General features: G+C 33.9%; 1 protein-coding gene across 5 annotated transcripts in view; it reads left to right on the top strand.

Moving 5' to 3' along the window:
* Positions 1-19618, top strand: part of FMN1 (formin 1) — a 172817-nt gene that overhangs the window by 111345 nt on the left and 41854 nt on the right. For all 5 annotated transcript variants that reach the window (XM_063160502.1, XM_063160501.1, XM_063160498.1 and 2 more), the window contains 5 exons: positions 297-426; positions 1839-1985; positions 5253-5312; positions 7258-7378; positions 18695-18787. In XM_063160502.1, the coding sequence (XP_063016572.1) occupies positions 297-426; positions 1839-1985; positions 5253-5312; positions 7258-7378; positions 18695-18787 (551 nt within the window). The remainder of the gene's footprint in view (positions 1-296; positions 427-1838; positions 1986-5252; positions 5313-7257; positions 7379-18694; positions 18788-19618) is intronic.

The raw sequence follows: 19618 nt of genomic DNA, 5'->3' as shown, positions 1-19618 counted from the left end.
GATTTTCTTTTTTTCCAAATGGATGATTTAAGTTTGAGATTCCTCTGTTTATTACTATGCAGCTATGATAGTTAATGGTTGATATGATACTGATTAATGTCTTGCCTTTTTCTTGACATTAATAAGATTTTTAATGCATTCTTACCATAAAGAATATAACAATTATAAATTCTGACAGATTTGATTCAAAAATGAAAGAATGCATGTATATTTCATGATACTGTAGGCTTTGATCCATTATGTAATCCACTGAGAAGAATTATAAAGATTCATTAATAGTCCTTTTTTCCCCACAGATTTCTGTATGAGTTGTCTCAAATCCCCAACTTTGCAGAGCGAGCTCAGTGTATTATCTTCCAGTCGGTTTTCCTTGAAGGGATAACATCAGTGCACCGGAAGGTCGATATTGTGACTCGTGTTTCCAAGGTGAGTCCTCATGAAAGCTAAATTAAAACTTAAGTTAATTTAAATTTTTTCTTAGAGTATTTAGGCTTCTTTTTTACCATAAGTGAAGAACTTTGATCTTCCTTACTGGCTTTTTAGGAAATAAATATAGTAGTAAATTTTTAGTTGCTTAAAAGAAGGAAGAGGGAAGCGAATTGCATGTGATGTCCCATGGAGTATGTATAAATTTATTTGTATTTAAATGGTAGATTTTTATTACTTTGCATAATGTAATAGATAATCTCCATAAACTAGGAATTAAATATAAGGCAAGCTTAGTACAGGACCTTGCAAAATGCCTTTTATTTGCATAGCACTGTTGATGCCAGTAGATTCTTGTCATGTTCATCATCTTATTACTTTCCCTTGGCATCTATTAATTTCTGGTAACCCTGATACAGCATAATTTTTACTATGGGGCAAAGTCTACCTAATATCTACACAATATGAAAGACTAAGGAAAAGATTTTTAAATTATAGCAAATAAATTATGAAAAGTAGAACAAGGTAAAAATTAGGAGAGAAATTAAATAGTGGCCTAAAGGTCTAACTTCCTAACCAGAAAAGTAGTTAATTTTATTTTTTTTTTCTAATTTGAAGATTAGTTCTTGACTAGCTTTGCTTTCACAGAGTACCCATGCTCTACCCCTTTGGATTTCTTTGTAATAGAAATAGTTACTTATTTCCTTCCTTTCCAAAGGGGGTATGAAAAATCAGTGTTGTATGAGATAGGGAAAGCCGTATTGCCTTCAGTTCCCTTATGAGGAGTTCACACTGAAACCAGTTTATCCAGTGTATAAGTCTACATAGTTAAAAATTATGCCTGTGGCCTCAGATTGTCAACTGACAGATGTCTTTATATGTAACTGAAAATAATTTACTAGTTCTACACTGTGTTTCTAGAACTGTTTTCTGATCTGAGGCATGTAATTACTTAGCCCTTAGCTCTCTTATGTCTGGATTAAGTATGGATCCAGGAATGTGAATTTTCAGATCCATGAGAAGCAGACTGGTGACAGCAAAAATAGCACATCCCCATTTAACTGTGCATGATGCAAACTCATGATAAACCACCTCCTTGTGTGTAAGATTTTTTAAGTCTTCTGAGAATGTTTAGAAGTCTTCCATTAATCTTTTTGTCATTGACATAGTATTTGATGCCATATAATTTGCTTCATATGGATTATATCAAACATATTTATCTTACAGAGATATAGTGTAAAAATGGTTCTCTTAAAGTTTTGATTATTGCACCAGCTTCAGCTCCCCTTACTTACCAAGGTAAAAACAGACAAGAAAAAAACTTTAGCAAAAATAAAATGAAAAAAATGTTTTATATTTGTAATTAGAATTTTTATGTCAACCAAATTTACAGACCAGTATCCATTTTCCAGGCTTTGCTGAGCATGAAAAGCGTAAAGGAAATTTTGGGCTTGATTCTGGCTTTTGGAAATTATATGAACGGAGGGAATAGGACCCGAGGTCAAGCTGATGGGTTTGGTTTGGAAATACTCCCCAAACTAAAAGATGTCAAAAGCAGAGTAAGTACTTATGTTTGGTTAAAGATAATTTTTCTGAAGTGATTTTTTTTTTATTGTTTCTTCATCTGACAGGAGTTAATAATTTATTTCTTACCATTCTTCCTTGAGAAAACTAGGTGCTTTGTACAGTTTTCATTCTTTTTTTCTCCTAGCTTTTCACCTCATTCTCTGGAATATGTGTGTGTTTCCTTAGTATCTAATTTCTCCTGTTTGGTACTACTAGGATAATTACCTTATCTGAGAACTTCTGTGTGTCTCTTTTATTAGCAAGGACTTAATAGTAGTAGGGTAGAGAAAAGTGAGAGAGCACAGATTGCTAAAGTCTTACACAGTAAACGTCCTCATTCTTTTTTCATGCTCTTAAATGAAGATTGTTCTGTGTAAATGAAAACACTTTAAAAATCAGGTTTGAAATCAAAATATCTGTAATTGTTCATTGTAGTGTATACACTAACAAATTATGTATAAGGGATCAAAGAGATGTCACACCCAACAAGATACTTTCAGTATTTTTTTTTAATTATCAGTTAAATGGATGTGGAATGTGAAATTTGAGTGGCATGCATGAGAAAATACTCATAGATGGCAGTAAATTATTTGGTAAAAAATTGAGAAGCACTAGCTGGTTTTTGATTAGTCATGCTAGGATCAAAGTCAGGCTGAAAGGCTAGACACCTTCTGAGATGAGATTACTTTGCTTCTTATTTCTGTAGGGCAGAGCAGGAGGTGTTAGGGAATGTAGGCATTGGGAACACTGCTTGAAGTCATTCTTTGCCAGAACATACCTAGACACCACGTGGATATAGGAAGCAGCAAAGAATAGGAGATAATTTTCTGCTGATGTTGGTATAGACTTGGAGTGTGAGGAAAAAACTTTCATGCTCTTCTACTTTTCTTGTGAGACATGCTTTCTTGACTACAAGAGTTGTAGACTTTAAGCTTTTGTTCCCTATTGTGCTTCATGTACACAGGACTGCATTTGTGAGACAGGAAGTGTCAGCAAAACAGTTTATCTATGGAGCATTTTGTTTTACTTGTTTTATTTTTGTCATCATTAACAAAGTGTAGAAACACATTTGATGAATTGTTCAGTGTTTTAATGAAAGCTTTTTCCAAAGGATTTGAGTCCTTTGTCTCCTAAAGATGTTGAGGTGCTGGAGCATGTCCATAGATAAACAAAACTGATAAAGAGTCTGGAGCACAAGTCTTACAAGGAGCAGCTGAGGAAGCTGGGATAGTTTAGCAGAGGAAAGGAGGCTCAGGTGAAACCTTATCACTCTCTGTAGCTCCCGGGAAGGAGACTGTAACCAGCTGGGGGTTGATGTCCTCTCCTAAGTAACAAACAATAGGATGAGAGGAAGCAGCCTCAAGTTCTTGCACGGGAAGTTTAGCTTGGATATTAGGAAAAATTTCTTCACTGAAAGGGTTATAAGGCATTGGAACAGGCTGCCCAGAGAGGTGGTGGAATCAACAACCCTGGAGGCGGCACTTAAGAGTATAGTTTACCGATGGATTTGGCAGTGCTGGATTTTCAGTTGGACTCAATGATCTTAAAGGTATTTTCTGACTGAAATTATTTCATTATTCTAATTCTTACTTTTGTCTTCACTGTGATGGTTCAGCTGTTCCATATAATCGCTTTTTCCCAGTCCTACTGCATGGAGAAGACACAGTACAAACAGCAGCTTAACTAGAACCAGGCCAAGTTTCCATTACTCAGGCATTTGTTGGCTGGCTAGCTGCCTTGAAGAAAAATGTAAAACTCAGCTTTGCCTGACTTTTCTCAGTAGAACTGCTAGGCTTAGTGTCACTCTTTTATTTACCTATAAACTTCATAGAATTTAATAATCTCTGGGACTTTCCAATGTGGCTGAATTTAGCAAGCTTGTTCCAAAATTATGCATTATGAAAAGGAGTAACTGATATAAAAAATAACTATGAAAGACTTATTCCTTAGCAAAACAAGCTAAAAAACCACATTATTTACAGTTTACTGGTAGCCAGAATAAATATGTTATTAGTTTAGATTAGCCTTCAAAATGCATGAAAACTCATAGGGTCCAGGGAGATGTGAAACCTCAGATGTAATTGTTAGTCTGTATTTGAAAAGGAGAAGAATGCAGGGTCTTGTACACTTGAGCATTAAGGTATTCTTCCTTTGTCCTATTATTCCCTTCTCGTGAGTTGCCAGCAAATACATCTTAACTGAGCTGAATTCCATGAGCTAAGGTAAAGGGCCACTGCTAAATACCTCTTATTTCACATAAAAGTCATTTATTGTCATATGAGCTTAAAAAGTTAATTTTATTGAGATTTTTTGACCTGTCATTAGTGGCTTCTAAAACTCTTAAACATGCAGGGTGGCTTTTCCTGCATGACAGCAGTGACTTACTTAGTTAAGAATTTTGCTGGTGTATGATACTAATAAAATATAATGTGCTGCAGACTCTCATATAGACAAGGCAGTTCTGTACAGGAAGTCAGACATTGTTCACATACAAATGTTTGTTCTGATACCTGTCAATATAAAATATGAAAACACATCCAAAAAACTTCAAAGGCATTCCAGATATAATTCCCTATATCATGGTTCTTTTATATTGCTGAATGTAATGTATAACTTTTCCTTAGTTCATCTGGCACATGCTGACCCAATGACATGTAACAAAATAAAATACTGTTTACAGTTGTGCACAGGAACATGGAAATGGTGATTCCATAAAGTGAGATTTAAAATTCGTATTTATACGGTAACAGGGCATGAGGTATACTTCTTAGTTGAATGCTATCTGATTTCATACTTAGAATAAAATATGTAAAGTATCTGTGCCTTTTTTGGATCTTTCTTATAGATGATTGAGACTATAGGAATCAAGAAATTCTTTTCACATTATTGTATCTGAGGTGACTGTAATATTTAGTTGATACTATGTTTAAGAGTAGTATTATTGAATAATATTTTTATTTGAGTTAATATTATCATTCTGTAATGCCTTCTGTTATTACATAAAAAGCTTCTCCCATGTATTCTTCTCTACATGTATTTTTTCTGGTATTTAAAACCAAAAAAAACTCTAGTATCTAGTAGTGGTACGATGAAGTCGCTGTTGTAAAAGATCAAATTTTTTTGATCAGTAATGCTAAGGCTAAAAAAGTATTGTGAATCCTATTTCTCACAGCAATATAAAATAATAATTCATTTAATTTTAAATAGAGTACATTTTCACACTAAATCAGTGTTAATCACACATTTTTAATTTTTTCTAGGACAATGGTATTAATCTTGTGGATTATGTTGTCATATACTACCTACGCCATTGTGATAAGGTAAAGGATTTGCTCTATCAGCCTCTCCAAAACTTGGTTTCTTTGAGAGATGGTGAAAGGGTTTGTAACAGCTTTATAGAAATCTGAATGTAATACCTCAGATGGGGAAATAAAATCCATTTCTTTTGCTTTCTTATAATAGTTGTGTACCTCAATAGGCATGAAACTTGCTCTAAGTTTCAAGGTAAGACTTGGGAAAATTTGACCTTGGTTGTTGAGAGAGCCACTGCAGGCAGTTAGCGGTGACTGATGCAGACTGGACAGGTGGTCTCTCCAGCCCTGCCTTAGTACATCTGGGTGGCTGAAACATTGTAAAATTTCTTCTGATGTCATGATATTGGAAGACAGAAGCATGATTTCTCTCTCAGGACAAAAAATGCAAGGACAAATTGGTATTTTAAGATAGGTGGGTCAGCTGATGGGGGTGAAGTTAGGGGTTGAAATGCTGCTGTAAGTTCCAGTCTATTGTATATGATACTCCTCTGTACATGCAGTTACATGTATTATATACATTCATTTATTAGATATATTTTTTTTGTTGTTTCGTTGGATTTTTTTTTGTTTGTTTTTTATTATTGGCAATAGCCAAACTTATTGAGTGGAAAATTTGAACTATTTTATTTTATATGAAAATGATGCTATTAAATTATTTTAACAATGATTTTCAACAATTTAGTTGTTTTTTTTTTTTCTCTTCTCTTTTTTTAAATTCTTACATAAGGTTGTTGCATTGATGAGTTAGTAGTCCTCAGATATATAGATCTGTATCAGTATTCTTTCTTTAAGGTTTTTGGCTTTGTTTGTTTCTCTTTCTTTTTTCTTGTGTTTTCTCTCATTGGTATTTTTGTTGGTTTGGTGTTTTTGGGGTGAACTGGGATTTTTATACTTTCTAAAGAATTTATTAAAATATTTATTTCATTAATTTAGTTTATATTTCTGCAAACTTCCTCCTATGCTGTAATTTTACTTCAGGGAATTTTGTGAAACAAAACAGTGTATCTTCCTTGGGAGTAAATAAACACAGTGTAATTATCATCCATAGCACTTTCTCCACCAAAATGTTTATAATAAAAAAATATTCTTTCCCCATTCACTAAACAATTAGCTCTCCAACCTATGCGTTTTCCTTTATTACAGATTGAAATCCATGCAGGCATATTTCAAACTCAGCAATATATGCTTATACACAGCAAAGTCATGTTAATACCATTTATACATATTTTACTTCCTAAAATTCCACTGGAGATATTGCTTTGAACCTTATAAAAGTTTTTTGTTGGTTGGTTGCTGGGTCTTTTTTTATTTTGTTTTGTTTTGTATGTGGGGGGAGGTTTCTATTGGCTTTGTTTGTTTATTTATTTTACTTCTGATTATTTTTTCTTACTGTGCTAAAAATAAGGTATATACTTGGGGGTTCCATGCAGGCTTTAACCCCTGTTATTTATTTAGCCACATAAGCATTCAGCTGTGTATTTTTATCTGTGTGAAGTGCTTCAGGAAATATATGAATAGGGTTTCCAATTTATGCTTATAAAGTGTGTGTGTTTTTAATGAATTGTGAGAGAGTGAAACCACAAACGTTTGGCATAAGATCCCTTCTTGCATTAAAATGGGCATTCCTGTTATCTTTTTCTAAGAAACTTCTAATCCCTTATCTAAACCTTTATTAACATAAAATTAACTGAAATGTTCTGTGTTTAATGTTGTTTCAAAGTTTAAATTGAGCACAGTTTGCTTTACAACATCTAAAAGGAAGTTTCAATACTCAGAATGGTTGATATTTAATCTTGAATGAGATGTTGTTTTAGGAAGAATGATTTAAAATATGTGATTTTTGTAATTTTATAACACTGTTGCATAGATGAGAATTTTTTTAAAAGCTACTTACTTCACTTTAAATGCATTCAGTTTTTATAGTGGCTTGTTTGTTTGTTTGTTTGTTTAGGAAGCAGGAACAGACAAGAGTATTTTTCCTTTACCAGAACCACAGGATTTTTTCCAGGCCTCCCAAGTTAAATTTGAAGACCTAATAAAAGACTTAAGGAAACTGAGGAGAGATCTAGAAGGTAACTGGGAACTTTCACATTTGTTCTGCTAACAACAAAGTGCCATTTAAAATGTGATCTTTATGAGGTTTTCTTATTGCTAATTAGGTTTATAGGGTTTGATTCATTTAGAGGTTTTACACTGTGGCACAAATTACTCACATAAATTAGAAAGAAAAAAAATTTAACTCATGACTTAATAAAAATGAAAGTAGAGATCCTGAAAAGTAATTTTCCCTTTTACAATCGAAAGGCCCCTAAAGAAATCTTTCTGAATATTCCTTCAGTTATATGTGAATTTTTCTCTGGCTTCTCCAGAACTATGTGTTTAACTGTAGATATCTGTTAGCTCCATAACATAAATACTTTCTTCAGTACTTGTATAACAACAATTTAAAAGCTACAAGAAAGAGTTGAATACTATTAATGTAGAAATAAAACACAGCTTGCCAAGGCAGAGCAAAGGGAAATGGAAAGCTCCAGTTCAAAATATTTTCACCCTGGGACATAAAATAAACATTTAAAAATGTTTATTATAAAAAGGGGCTCAGAAACCCAACTCATCTATCAATCAAGGTACAGAGTGGAAATAAAGTAGGAAGGGTTGTGCTCTTAAGTATTTCAAGCAGTTTCTTTTTTATTTTGTGCTGCATGTAATTTTCTAAAATAAATTCAACAAATGATAACTGAATATTTTAAGCCTTTTTCTTGTTATAGGAAAGTTTCTACTTTACTAAGGGAGTTCTGTGTAGAAGATGGAGTTTAAGAAGAGAATCTGCATAAAAACATGTAAAAAGTTTTACATTTAGATTTACATGTTTGCACCAGTCTAGAAGAGTCCTTTTCTCATCAGAATTGAACAAGATAATTGTTTTTGAATTTTTTCTATCAAAGGTGCTGAAAACCGTTACAAAATAGTTTATCCTTACAGCTAGGAATTGCTGGATTAGGTCACTGCCATCCTTAGGATAATTTCAAAGGTTAATAGTGGTAGGAAAGTATCAGTTGTTGTTTGTTCGACCCAGGCATAAGTGAGTGCTCTATCTCCTCTCATCGCTTGGCCCTGTAAGCCCCTTGGCCTGCCCTCTTTCGGGCTAGTTTTTGCAGAAACATGATCTGTGTTTGATCTTGTACTTTTTCAGCATGTAGTCCTGCTGTCATACATCTTAGTCGAGCAGGAGCTGCATTGAGGCTGGAGCATTCACATCATATTTGTTCTACATTGCAAAGGCACAAACAGCGAGTAGGAAAAGCTAAGCTCTTTTACTCTTAAAATAAAAACTTCAGCTTTCTTGTAATCACTGATTTCTGTCTTCTAAACCAAATTTTTGTAGTTATTTATAGCAAATCTAGAAAAATTGCTATCTTGAGGTTGTTTCCATAATTCTTTGTAAAGGTGTGTGTTAAAGCCAGTCACAGCAATTAGCACACAAAATTAATGACAGCAAAGATGTGAAACAAAAAAGGTTGTGGAAATGTTTTCAGAATGTTGGTATTTTATCACTTAGAATATGCAACAGACTCCAGCAAGCATTCCTTGTGATTGTTTCTCTTACATTTAAACAAACAATCACTTATATAAGAACTTATCTTTTTTCAAAGATTCCCTTTCAAATTTTTTCTTCAGTTAATGCTCTAGTTAATTTTTAAATCAGAATTTTTATTGAAGAGGTTATAATTTTAACACGTACAACAAAGATTTGATGAGTCTCTGTAGTTTATTGTAGCCATTAAAAAGTTGTGGCTGCTGGCAGAATACCAGTGAAAGTCTAAAGCTGAAACAGATGTGAGTAGCAGAAAGCAAGTCCAGAGAAGCGTCGGGCCCAGCTATCCAGACAGGCGCGGCCCTTCAGATGTAAATAATTTGAACAATATTAACTGGGGCAGCCTGTGTTATAGGGTACATTGGATTTGTTTCACAGTTTGTTGGCTAAGGTAGTCTTGAGCAGATTACCTTGGAAGTGGGATGAGACAAAGGCAATAAATGGGAGAGAGGTTTTCATTGTGTCATTAGGTAATGAACTAATGTTCCTGCTAGTGACTTCCCTTTTTTATGAGATTTGTAAGAAATTATTCAAAAAAAGAAGCATATCACTTCTTGCAACTGAAATGGAAATTTTGATAGTTACTTTTCATATTATTTGTCATTTAGTATTTAAAAATATATTTGACTAGTTTATCAAGGCATTCATTTATGTTTCTAACATGGTTATTAACATAGGAAAGGTGGAATTATCATGAGTGTCGAGTCTTATAAATCTTGTGGTATAAACCTCTAGTTTGAAATACCTAGACACTGTGGAACCAAAAGTTCAAATCTAGATGGAGTACAAATACTTTCATCCTTTTCAGATAAACAGATTGAGTTCCATACAATTTGCTATTTTTAAATCTTTCAGATTAGATTTTAAAGGTACAAGCTAACTTTACTCTGAAGGGATTAGACTGGAGTTAGACTCAGGAATTCAAAAAGGTTTTTGGAGAACCTTAACGCAACAGGTTTTTAAAACATATTCCAGAACAATCTTTTTAATCTAAGTGTTTTCGGTTAAAAAGAATGAGAAACGAAAATATGCATTTAATATAGGCTCTAAGGGGAAAGAAGTGAATATTGGATGGTAAGATGAAAATTCTGGAGTTAAATCTGGTTCCACTCTAATATCCAACTAGAAAGAAATTTCTGTAAACTCAGGTTTTCACTCCAGGTCTGTTGGTGTATTTCCAAGGCTTTCAAATATTACATAGTATCATAAGCAAATGCATTTATTCATTTAACTCATGCTAGCCTTGCTAGCTTTCCAGTTAATGTAGAGTTATGGAAAGAAACGGTTTTACTTTGCTTCAGTTTGTAAGACTTTTTATTCCTTGTCTAGGGCAGTGAATGATTCCCACATTTTTCTTTTCCTGTGACCAAATATGATTTACCTTCTAATTTGAACAATGTCACTTGGTATTCTTGAAATTGGTATTCTTCTGGAATAAACACAGAATGTTTTAAATACATCATCATAAGAAGATACTCAGAAAGAAAGCCACTTTACCAAAGTTTGATAGACTAGAAGAAGTTTTACCATGAATGCTTTTATTAATCTGTGTCTGAAGTTGAACAATTTTAATTAGTTGCCCTGTAGATTGTTTCCATCTGTCATACTCATTCCTCTTCTTTGTAATACAGTACATAAAATTTTAAAATTTTGTGCTGCCCTGTTCCTCAAAACAAAGCAATATGAGATGCCTCCTGTAATAGTCTGTGATGTTCATTATAACTTTTTTTCTATTCTTTACAAATGAAACAGCAAAGGTATTTATTGAACTGTTAAAAATGGAAACCAAGGTAGGCCCATACTAAGGATTTTGAAAATTCACTTCTTTTTCTCATAATTAATTAAATTTACTATGAGAGAGATCGTAACTTTCTGATTCCCTTGAAAATCCACATACCCTTTACTTTCCCCTCCTTTCATGGCCACCAGTAGAAATAGTGGTTGCAATTTTCATACTAATATTTTTTCAGTACTGTATAAGTTTTAAATTTTATTAACTTAACTGAGTGTGTGTGTACATATGTACGTGTTTGCAAAGACGTATGTGACCAAAAAAATCTAGAATAAAAAGAAGACTTTAAGGATCTGCTATACAATTGTCAGTTTGAGACAGAAGACATGGTTTCATATTGGGCACCTCTTAACCTAGTTGTTGACAGATCTGTACCTTTCATAAGTATGTAACCTCAATTTTTCCCCATTTAAAGGGAGAGCTTCACCAAAACTTAAGTTTATGACAACTCCATTTTATAAAATTGCATAATCCTTATGAAAAGATTAAAAGAGAAGTAAATCTATGCAAGAGAAGTTGAGAAATTACAATGTTGTGTTGGCCATTTTCACACTGGTTTTTATGCAGAAGCATTACAGATATCTTAAAATCTGTAAGATTTTAAGATATCTGTAATGAGAAGTGCAGTTTGGTAGGTTGGAATGTACATCTGGAGGTCCTGTGGTGCAGAGCCTTTGAGCAAAAGTAACTTGGTATTTAGATCAGGCTGTACAGGGCCAAAGTCATCTCAGTTTTGAATCTAAGGATGGAAACGGCAGCACCTCTCTGGGCACCTGCTCCAGTGCTTTATTGCCATCTTGAGTACTTTTCTTTATCCCATGTGAGGATTTTCTGTGCTGCAACTTGTGACTATTACTCAATTTTCTTTAGATGTGCATTCCTGAAAAAGTCTGGCTCTACCTTCTCTCTAGATTTTCATTAGATAGTTGACATGAAAATCTAGATCTGCAGCCCGCTTTCTCTAAACGGGGCTGAACATACCTGCTTCTCCTGCCTCTTCAGGTGCTTCATTTAATTTTCTTTCCTAAATGTCATGACAATATAAATAGTTTTTTTCAGGTATTGATATATATTTATATAGTATAAAATATATTCTTGTTCATAGAAACATGTCCAGTGGACTGGATGGCACTAACAAACACCATGCCAGTCATGTCACTCTCTTAACGCTGTGTCTCAGCATGGCTGATTAAACTGCTGCATCTACACTGCTCTCATTCAGTGCTTCTTCAGGGAGCTGTGTATCACATTTTATTGCAAAGCATGGAAAAGAATTTAGAAATAAGAAATGGATGGAAGTTGAAAAGGGTCACTCATTTGCCATGCTTTCAGCAACTGTTACTTTAAATAGAGTCAAGGAGGAAACTCCAAAAAGAAAAATAATCAGTTCATGCAGACTAAAACTCTGTTTTTCCAAATTTAAAGTACTGAAAAACATCTAGATTTATCAAGGATTAGAAGGGAATATATTTATCAATAGGAAAACATACAAAGGAAGAAAAGTTTTGTTGGTATTATTCCAAGAAGTTAATTTAAAATTCCTAAATGTCTTTTCCCATCAGAGTCCTCAAACTGAGTGAAAAAGTTTTGCAACAAAATGTCCCCCAATTAACTATAGCCTGGTTTTGTTCTAGAGATTAATTGATTTTATGGCTTATCATTTATTTAGGTGGAATTATAGATTTAGTTCATACATAATACAGCCTATGGTAAAGTCTGTTCTGTGGACTAGAGTTTTAGTGAAATTATGATACAGTAATGATCCACAGTGCAAGGATTACAGTGTTGAGGGGTTTTGTCTATTGTTTGACTTGCTTGATAGACAGTAAGTTTACTGGATCACGTCAAGAAAATTCTAAGCATTATACCAATTTTGAGCATTAACTTTGTAAATAATTTGTATAATCAAAAGTTATGTGTTGATAAAAGATGATTGCTTATTTATTAGGAGGATAGTATTCCAAAAAGTATCAAACATACTCTTCTAAAATATTTTCAACCAATTGAAGCCTTAGTCTAATTTAAGTTAAATGTTTTAAGTCAATGTAAAAGAGGGGCTTTTGTCAGAGAAATGTCTGTCTAACACACATGTCAAAAAGTCTTCCCAGCAGGAGCAGAGTTGTATGATAATTTACAGGACATACATAATTTAATTCTCATTGTTGGTTATATGTTCTTTAAAATTGTGAAAGTGCAAGCAAACACAAATTTGAACTGGGTGGTGGAACATGAGGAGGCAAATAAGTGCATGTGTTGTTTCTCTGGGCAATAGCATAAAAGAAGCATGTTGTTTTGTATGTGGTTTCACTGTTTTTGCACAGTCCAATATTTACATTATCTGTTTTGAGGCAATGCAAAATTGTGTAAGGAAAAGAGCAAAGCAAATGGCTTTGTACAGGAAAAGGGGTTTGGTTTTTTTGCAAGAGTTGGCACTTCTTCATTCTCAGATTTTTCTGATCACTTTTTGAATAGTCTTTTGCCTCAGCAGCATGAAATGTATTTCACTGTGTTTTGATTTAGAAAGATCCAACACAGGCATTTAAAATGCATTTTCTATACCTGCATTGGATTTGATTTTACAATAAAACTAACTTTTTGACAATGTTCTACTGGTAATGTTCATATGTGAATACATTTAGTATAAATTTTTCTAGGTAGATAATTTCTTAAAATTTCATTAGATTCTTTAGATTTTGATAAAAAGAATAATATGGAATTATTTAAATGGTTTAAGCATTCAAATATATAATAGAGAAGAAAAGCAATTATGTTTTTGAAGACTTTATTCCATGAAAGCAGATGTCTGCATGTGTGCTCAAAGGCACAGGCTTTCAGTTGGTTAAACAATGGCATGCTGTTACTTTTTTTAGTATATTTTTTCCTTTGGCTGAAGAATTCTCAGAAATTTCTTGTTAAAATCATTCTGCAAATGCTTAGATTCCAAAATGAATCTGGGAAATACCACACTTATGATTTTCTGTGCACTTTTTTGTGTGCCCTTTTAAATAAATAAATAAATACATGTGTGTATGTTAAGCATTAGTTACATAACTATGAAGGATACATCTGGGAGCAGGTAGTGTACATCTGGGAATGGGAGGAATACTGTCCCTATCAATGTGTGTGATGGATAATGAGTTATGTAGTTTGGAGAGTGGTAAATACTGGTGTTGGGAGGAACTGTGACTTCATGTTTATGGAGCTCATCAGCTTTTCCTCTTTATGGAGGTATGCAGTAAGAGACAGGACAGATTTCTGCTAGAATTGAGACAGTCACTTATCAGAGATTGAAACTGCATTACTTCAGACTGTGGGGTGCTTATTAGTAATAGTGGGGCTAATAGGCACTTTGTGAAATGCTAATATTGCTGGTAGTTTATAAATTTACATGATTTTAAATCTAAGCTGAAAGCTCAGCTGAACCAAACTTCACCAACTTGGTGGAAAAATTAATTAGATCTAACTTTATGATCTGTCTTGCACATAAAATCAGAGATCCAGCAATAGAGAGCAAAACAGATCACTTCTCTGGCTTTTACAGTTTCAGCTCATAAACTGTTTCAGCCATTGCACAATTCTCTTATGTCTGATCCCTTATTCAGTACAATAAGTGATAAAATGTTTGAAAGGTCTTTTTCTTTCTTAGCACAGTAAAAATCTTAGCTCATCTGATGAAAATATTATTCTTGCTTCTTAAAAATATTGTCTCCCTCTCAATTACCCACGCAAGACTCTTCAGTTTCAAAATATTCTCTTCTTTTGTACTGTTCAGAGCGAAGAGAAATGTTTCAGTTTCTCAGCAGATTCTGCTAGCGCACAGTTCTACACTCTTGACAGATCTTAATGATGTGTGGAGTTCTGTATGTTTGGATCTTGACACTTAAAAAGTTTCTACTAATCATGTGTACTGGAATCACTTAAAGGAATCTTCCAAAGGCTTGACTGGAAAATTACGAGGCTTTAGTCATTATAATAATTTATGTGTACTGTTCTGTCCCTTGCAGTGTTCTTCTCTGCTGAAGGGTGCCCTGAATGTAAACTATTATTTCAGAAGGAGTACATTAAGCAGAGGCTCAGATATGTTGCTATGGTGTGAAAAATATTTAGTTTTACTAGCAGTCTTTTTCATTTTGCTAAATGTATTCCTGGGAAGCAATTTTAACAGAAAGGTTTTTAAATGATTTGTATAATATGGTGGTGCCCTTTCACCAAATAAGGAGCTAAAAAAAATTTAGAATAGCTGAAACTAATATAGGCCTGAAAGTTCCTCTGTATGCCATCACTAACTCTAAACGTTCAAAAATGTTGTTGAACTTACAACAAGAAAAGCCCCCTCAAAAGACAAAGGTGGAACATCTGATCAAACTTGTGAGAATTGTCAAGATGTCTGACTCATTCAGAGCAGGTGAACTTTTTAAACTCTTTTGTATGCCACTAATTCAATTATTTCATTTTCCACATCTTAGGACGTGTCACTGAAATGTTTTTTCCGTCTCATTTATATGTGACAGCTAGAGCACCTAAACAGATACATGTTTCTGTGTGTCATGAGGAAATGTCTTTCAAAGACTGACTTTTGACTTATTATCTTCTATCCTCTGGATTATTTTTTTAAGAAAAAGGAATTATTAATTTGTGAAGAAAGAAACTTTATATAGAAGCATTTCTTCTTCTTTATATAGAATATTTCTTCTTTTAAATTAGCTGAAAATATCTTCACAGAACAGTAGCTATACAAGCAATTAGTAGGTTGGGATGGTGTATTTAGTTTTACGTGTTATAACGCTTTTTTGCATTAAATTGTTGACTTTCATTTAAGGCAGCAGAGACTGAGCTTGAGAACAGAGTGCTACCACAGTCTGATGCCCATTTATGCTTTTCTCAGGTAGTTTTGTCTCAGAGAATTTCCCGCTCCACAGCATTTCCATCTCTGCTTTATTCACAGACATCCATATTAGTCAGCCCTGCTCTGGCTTTGGTGGCAGTGCTTGAACATTTGTGTGTTCCTATTATTTGTATGTACTGATGATCGATATGGGTCCAAATGTGCAAATAAAATACTGTCTCTGAAACTTTTCTGAGTCAGTAGCAGCATAGCCTCTTGCAGTTGGAAGTTAAAGTTCTTACCACACTCCCACAGAATCAAGATGAATCTGTTGCCTTTTGTACATTATTTAAAATTCTATCTGAAAAGAAACTTACATGCAAGTTTGTACAGAAATGCAAAAGCTGTAGATAGTGCAAAAGGCATTCACTTAATTCCATGTGAACAGCTCCAGTGAGTAGGTGCCTAAGTGCATGTAATAACAGGAGACTATAACCAGATCCTGCAGTGGTGTCTAATGGGTAAACATGCCTCTGCACCAGTAACTATTTGTTTAGCTTGCAAAGTTGTTTCCAAACAAAAAAGTAATAAAGTAATACCAAAGGAACTAAATCATGAGAAAATGACATAGCACTTGCTGAATAATATTAATTTATGAAATTTGTCAGAGGTTTATTAGGATTTAATTTGGGCGTGTAGATCCCAGTAGCATAACAGGTTTGTGTGCTGTAAAAGATCATGGATTCTCTCACACAGAAATTTGGGATTATTTAACCCTACACTGAATTCATTTGCGGTATTATTTCAAATGCTCTTGGAAACAGAAAAGGCAAGGGCTCTAAAAAAGAATTGTCAAATAGTAATCCTTCTGTCAAAGATATGCTTGCATTGTAGCTGAGTGGAAGAGTGAGCCTGGCAGTGTTACCTGCCATGCTCTGACCAGACAGGAGCAGGGCAGCTTCAGCAGCTTTCACAGAGGCATAACTCATAGGGGATAGTGTCACTGACAGGTTTATAGGAATTCATGGTGTTGATACTTGGTTTTGCTGTCAGACTGATTCCTGTAAATGCTACTGAGGGGTTCTGGTGAGTAAATAGTTAGTAATTTACTGTTATCAGCTTTAAACTATTTCTGGTTTTGCATTTACTTAATGGTGCTTTAAAAATTCCAAATTGTGTCTGATTGACACAGAAATGCTCTTTACATGAAAGTTTGTTTATGAGCCATGATTCGTTTGACAGATTTACAAGTGTCTGTGGAGTTTTAAGACTATTGCCCAATAGGCATTAAGTGAGAGACATTCTATTTTGTAAATATTTTCACTTATATTGGGGATTTTTAAAGAACTTCTTGAGCCAAGTACTGCATTAAATCTGAAGACAGTGGCAAACTGATAATCAGCAGTTTCCAGCTTTGTTTTAATGTTTTGCTAATGCTTTCCATTTCTGTGGCCAAGATTTGTAGTGGGTGAAGCATGATGTACATCCAACAATTTGTAAGGGCTTTCAAATACTTTTGTACACTTGTATTTTCCTTTTTTTTTTTTTTTCTGCAATAGCTCATTTAGAAATAAACAATTTTCAAAATAGCATATTACATTCAATTCCACTAACATACAGCTCATACCCAGGAAAAGAACCAAAAGTTTATTACATTAGTGGAGAATTTGCATCTGTTTGAACTCAGTAATGCTGAAACAGGTTTTTCATTTTCTCAAATGATTATTTTGGAATGGTGAGAGGAGAATTGTATGTATGGTGTGATAGCTGTCAGCTTCCTCAGAATTCCCTCAGATTCCTCAGAATTTCAGAAAAAGACTTTTTTTTCAGAGAGAAGCTTTTCATTATGTATTTAAAAGGCGGAATATGATGTGTTTAAATCACCGCTCCATTCTGCCTACTTTCTGGCATACAAGCAAATATCCATTAGCTCTGCTCTGAATCATTTGAAAGGTTTGTCATGTGCTACCGGATAAAAGACCATAGATAAAGATGAACTTAGAGTGTAGCCCAGGCCATTTTACACAACCTGCAGTTTGAGTCGTGGAGGGTTGCTAAATTAAAATATAGTCTTGGGTGGGAATGGGTATTTTGCTATAAGAATTGACCAAATGTATTTCTGCTCTCAATTAATTGAAAATCTGTGGTTGTTTTCAGTACGTCCTGGTGGTCCAAGGGTTTATAAGCACAATACTACTTGCACAGTAAAATGCATCTATTTTCAACCTTCCCTTGACTTTTTACACTACATTGCAAATTTAAATAATGGGACATTTTAATCACACAGGCTCAGCTTCCATTTCGACAGTTTTACATTAAATTTTGTTTAATGGTGGTAGCAATATGGTGTGAATACAGTTCATGCAGTCAAACTGTAAGTCTTTGGTTTAACTTCAAAATCAGTTTCCATCTAAGTGTTGCTTCTTGGAAATGAAAAATTGTAGAAGAAAAATCTTGTAGCGGTTTATAAATTCAGTTGCTAAATGGAAAGTAATTTCAGTTTGATTTCTGCCTCTTGTCATCTTTTATGTGGAACACTGGAATGCACTAAGTTTATTAGAAGTTCTAGGCCTGTTAAAATTCATTGGCAAATGAAATCAAGTTTTTCAGAAATTGGCATGGCATTGGTTCTTAAAATAGCAGATAGATTAAATAGTAAACAAATTGCACTTATATTTAAGTTCACTTTCTTACATACTTCAACTAATTCATATCATGGTCTGGGGATGGAATACTCAAGTAATGCTGAATTTCTGCATCTGTTTCATGAAAAATGGTTGAGTATGGGATGCCTGACATTGATTGATTAAAATCAATTCAGATACAAAGGATCCTCCACTCACCACAGAAACAGACTTTAAAGCTTTAAATATACCATCTAGAATTAGTGTGTGAGGCAAGCTGTGTTATTAGCAAGCCCTAGCACACTGCAGGAGTTTTAGAACAAATTCCTTACTAAAGACAAATTCTACTCTTTAAACATATATAGAATTTTTTATTTAGTATGCTTGACTAGTATTTGTATTTCTTATTTTAGTGTAATTGCTGTATTTCTTAGTGCTTATTTATAACCTCTATAGTAAATTCAGGTGAGTATTTAGAGGTAGGCTCCTATGGTGTGGAAATCTACTTTTGGTACATTTCTTCTGTCATAAATATGTCTCATCTTTTTGTAGCCTCTGAAAAGCAGATGAAGTTAGTTTGCAGAGAGTCTTCTGAGGAACATCTCCAGCCCTTCAAGGAGAAATTAGAGGAATTCTTTCAGAAAGGTAACCACATCTGAAAAAAAATCTTGCTGCCAAATAGTGTAGTGGTTTATAAAGTTATGTGTAATGTAAGCTGCATTAAATATCTGTTTCCTCTGAAAATTCCTGTGGATTATGTTCCTAATGGGCCTAATATATGTTCATATATGTTGATATATGTTATACAGATCTTGGACATCCCTTATCAAAGCGAATCACTCCCTTGATCTCACCCATTTCCCACTGGTTATTTTGTGCTTTGTTCTTTATTATTATTTGTAGGCAAAATGAAAAATATATTAATCACAGATGAAATTTATCAGAGGGAATATAAAGCTTCAAAGACTTAAAAAAGACAAGAGTGAAAGACACTCTTTTAGAGAAAGTCCACATATATACATGTCATCTTTTCTCCCTAGTGTGGGCTTATGAACTGACTTATTCATATTTAAAGATTTTTGTCTTGCTTGAGACAGAAATAAATATTAAAAAAGTGATTTACCAGGTTAGAGTCTGGAGGCAGTGGGTGAAAACCAAGGTGCAATTTGGTGCTCAACTGAGGACAATGTAAATGCAGGTTGCTGTTGAAAACAACAGTCCTGCTCCTTCCTGTTTCTCCTGCTGTGTTCCCCATCACCTGCTTCTGCCAGCACCATTTCTTCTGCAGTTGTGGAAGATATATGCAGGAAGAGATTTTCCCCTTCTCCTTGTAGGAGTACAATCTTCTTGGGTAAACAAAAAAAACCTGTATTTTTGACAGAGATATTAGAATTGTTGAGAATTTAATTGTATTTCTTATAGAAATGGTGAACAATTTAACAATTTTCTATCTGAGAAGTCAGTTAAACTACCTTA

The sequence above is a fragment of the Melospiza melodia genome, chromosome 6 (genome assembly GCF_035770615.1).
Source record: "Melospiza melodia melodia isolate bMelMel2 chromosome 6, bMelMel2.pri, whole genome shotgun sequence".
NCBI classification, from domain to species: Eukaryota; Metazoa; Chordata; class Aves; order Passeriformes; family Passerellidae; genus Melospiza; species Melospiza melodia.
The sequence above is the reverse complement of the archived record's forward strand: the minus strand, read 5'-3'. Positions and strand labels throughout refer to the sequence as shown.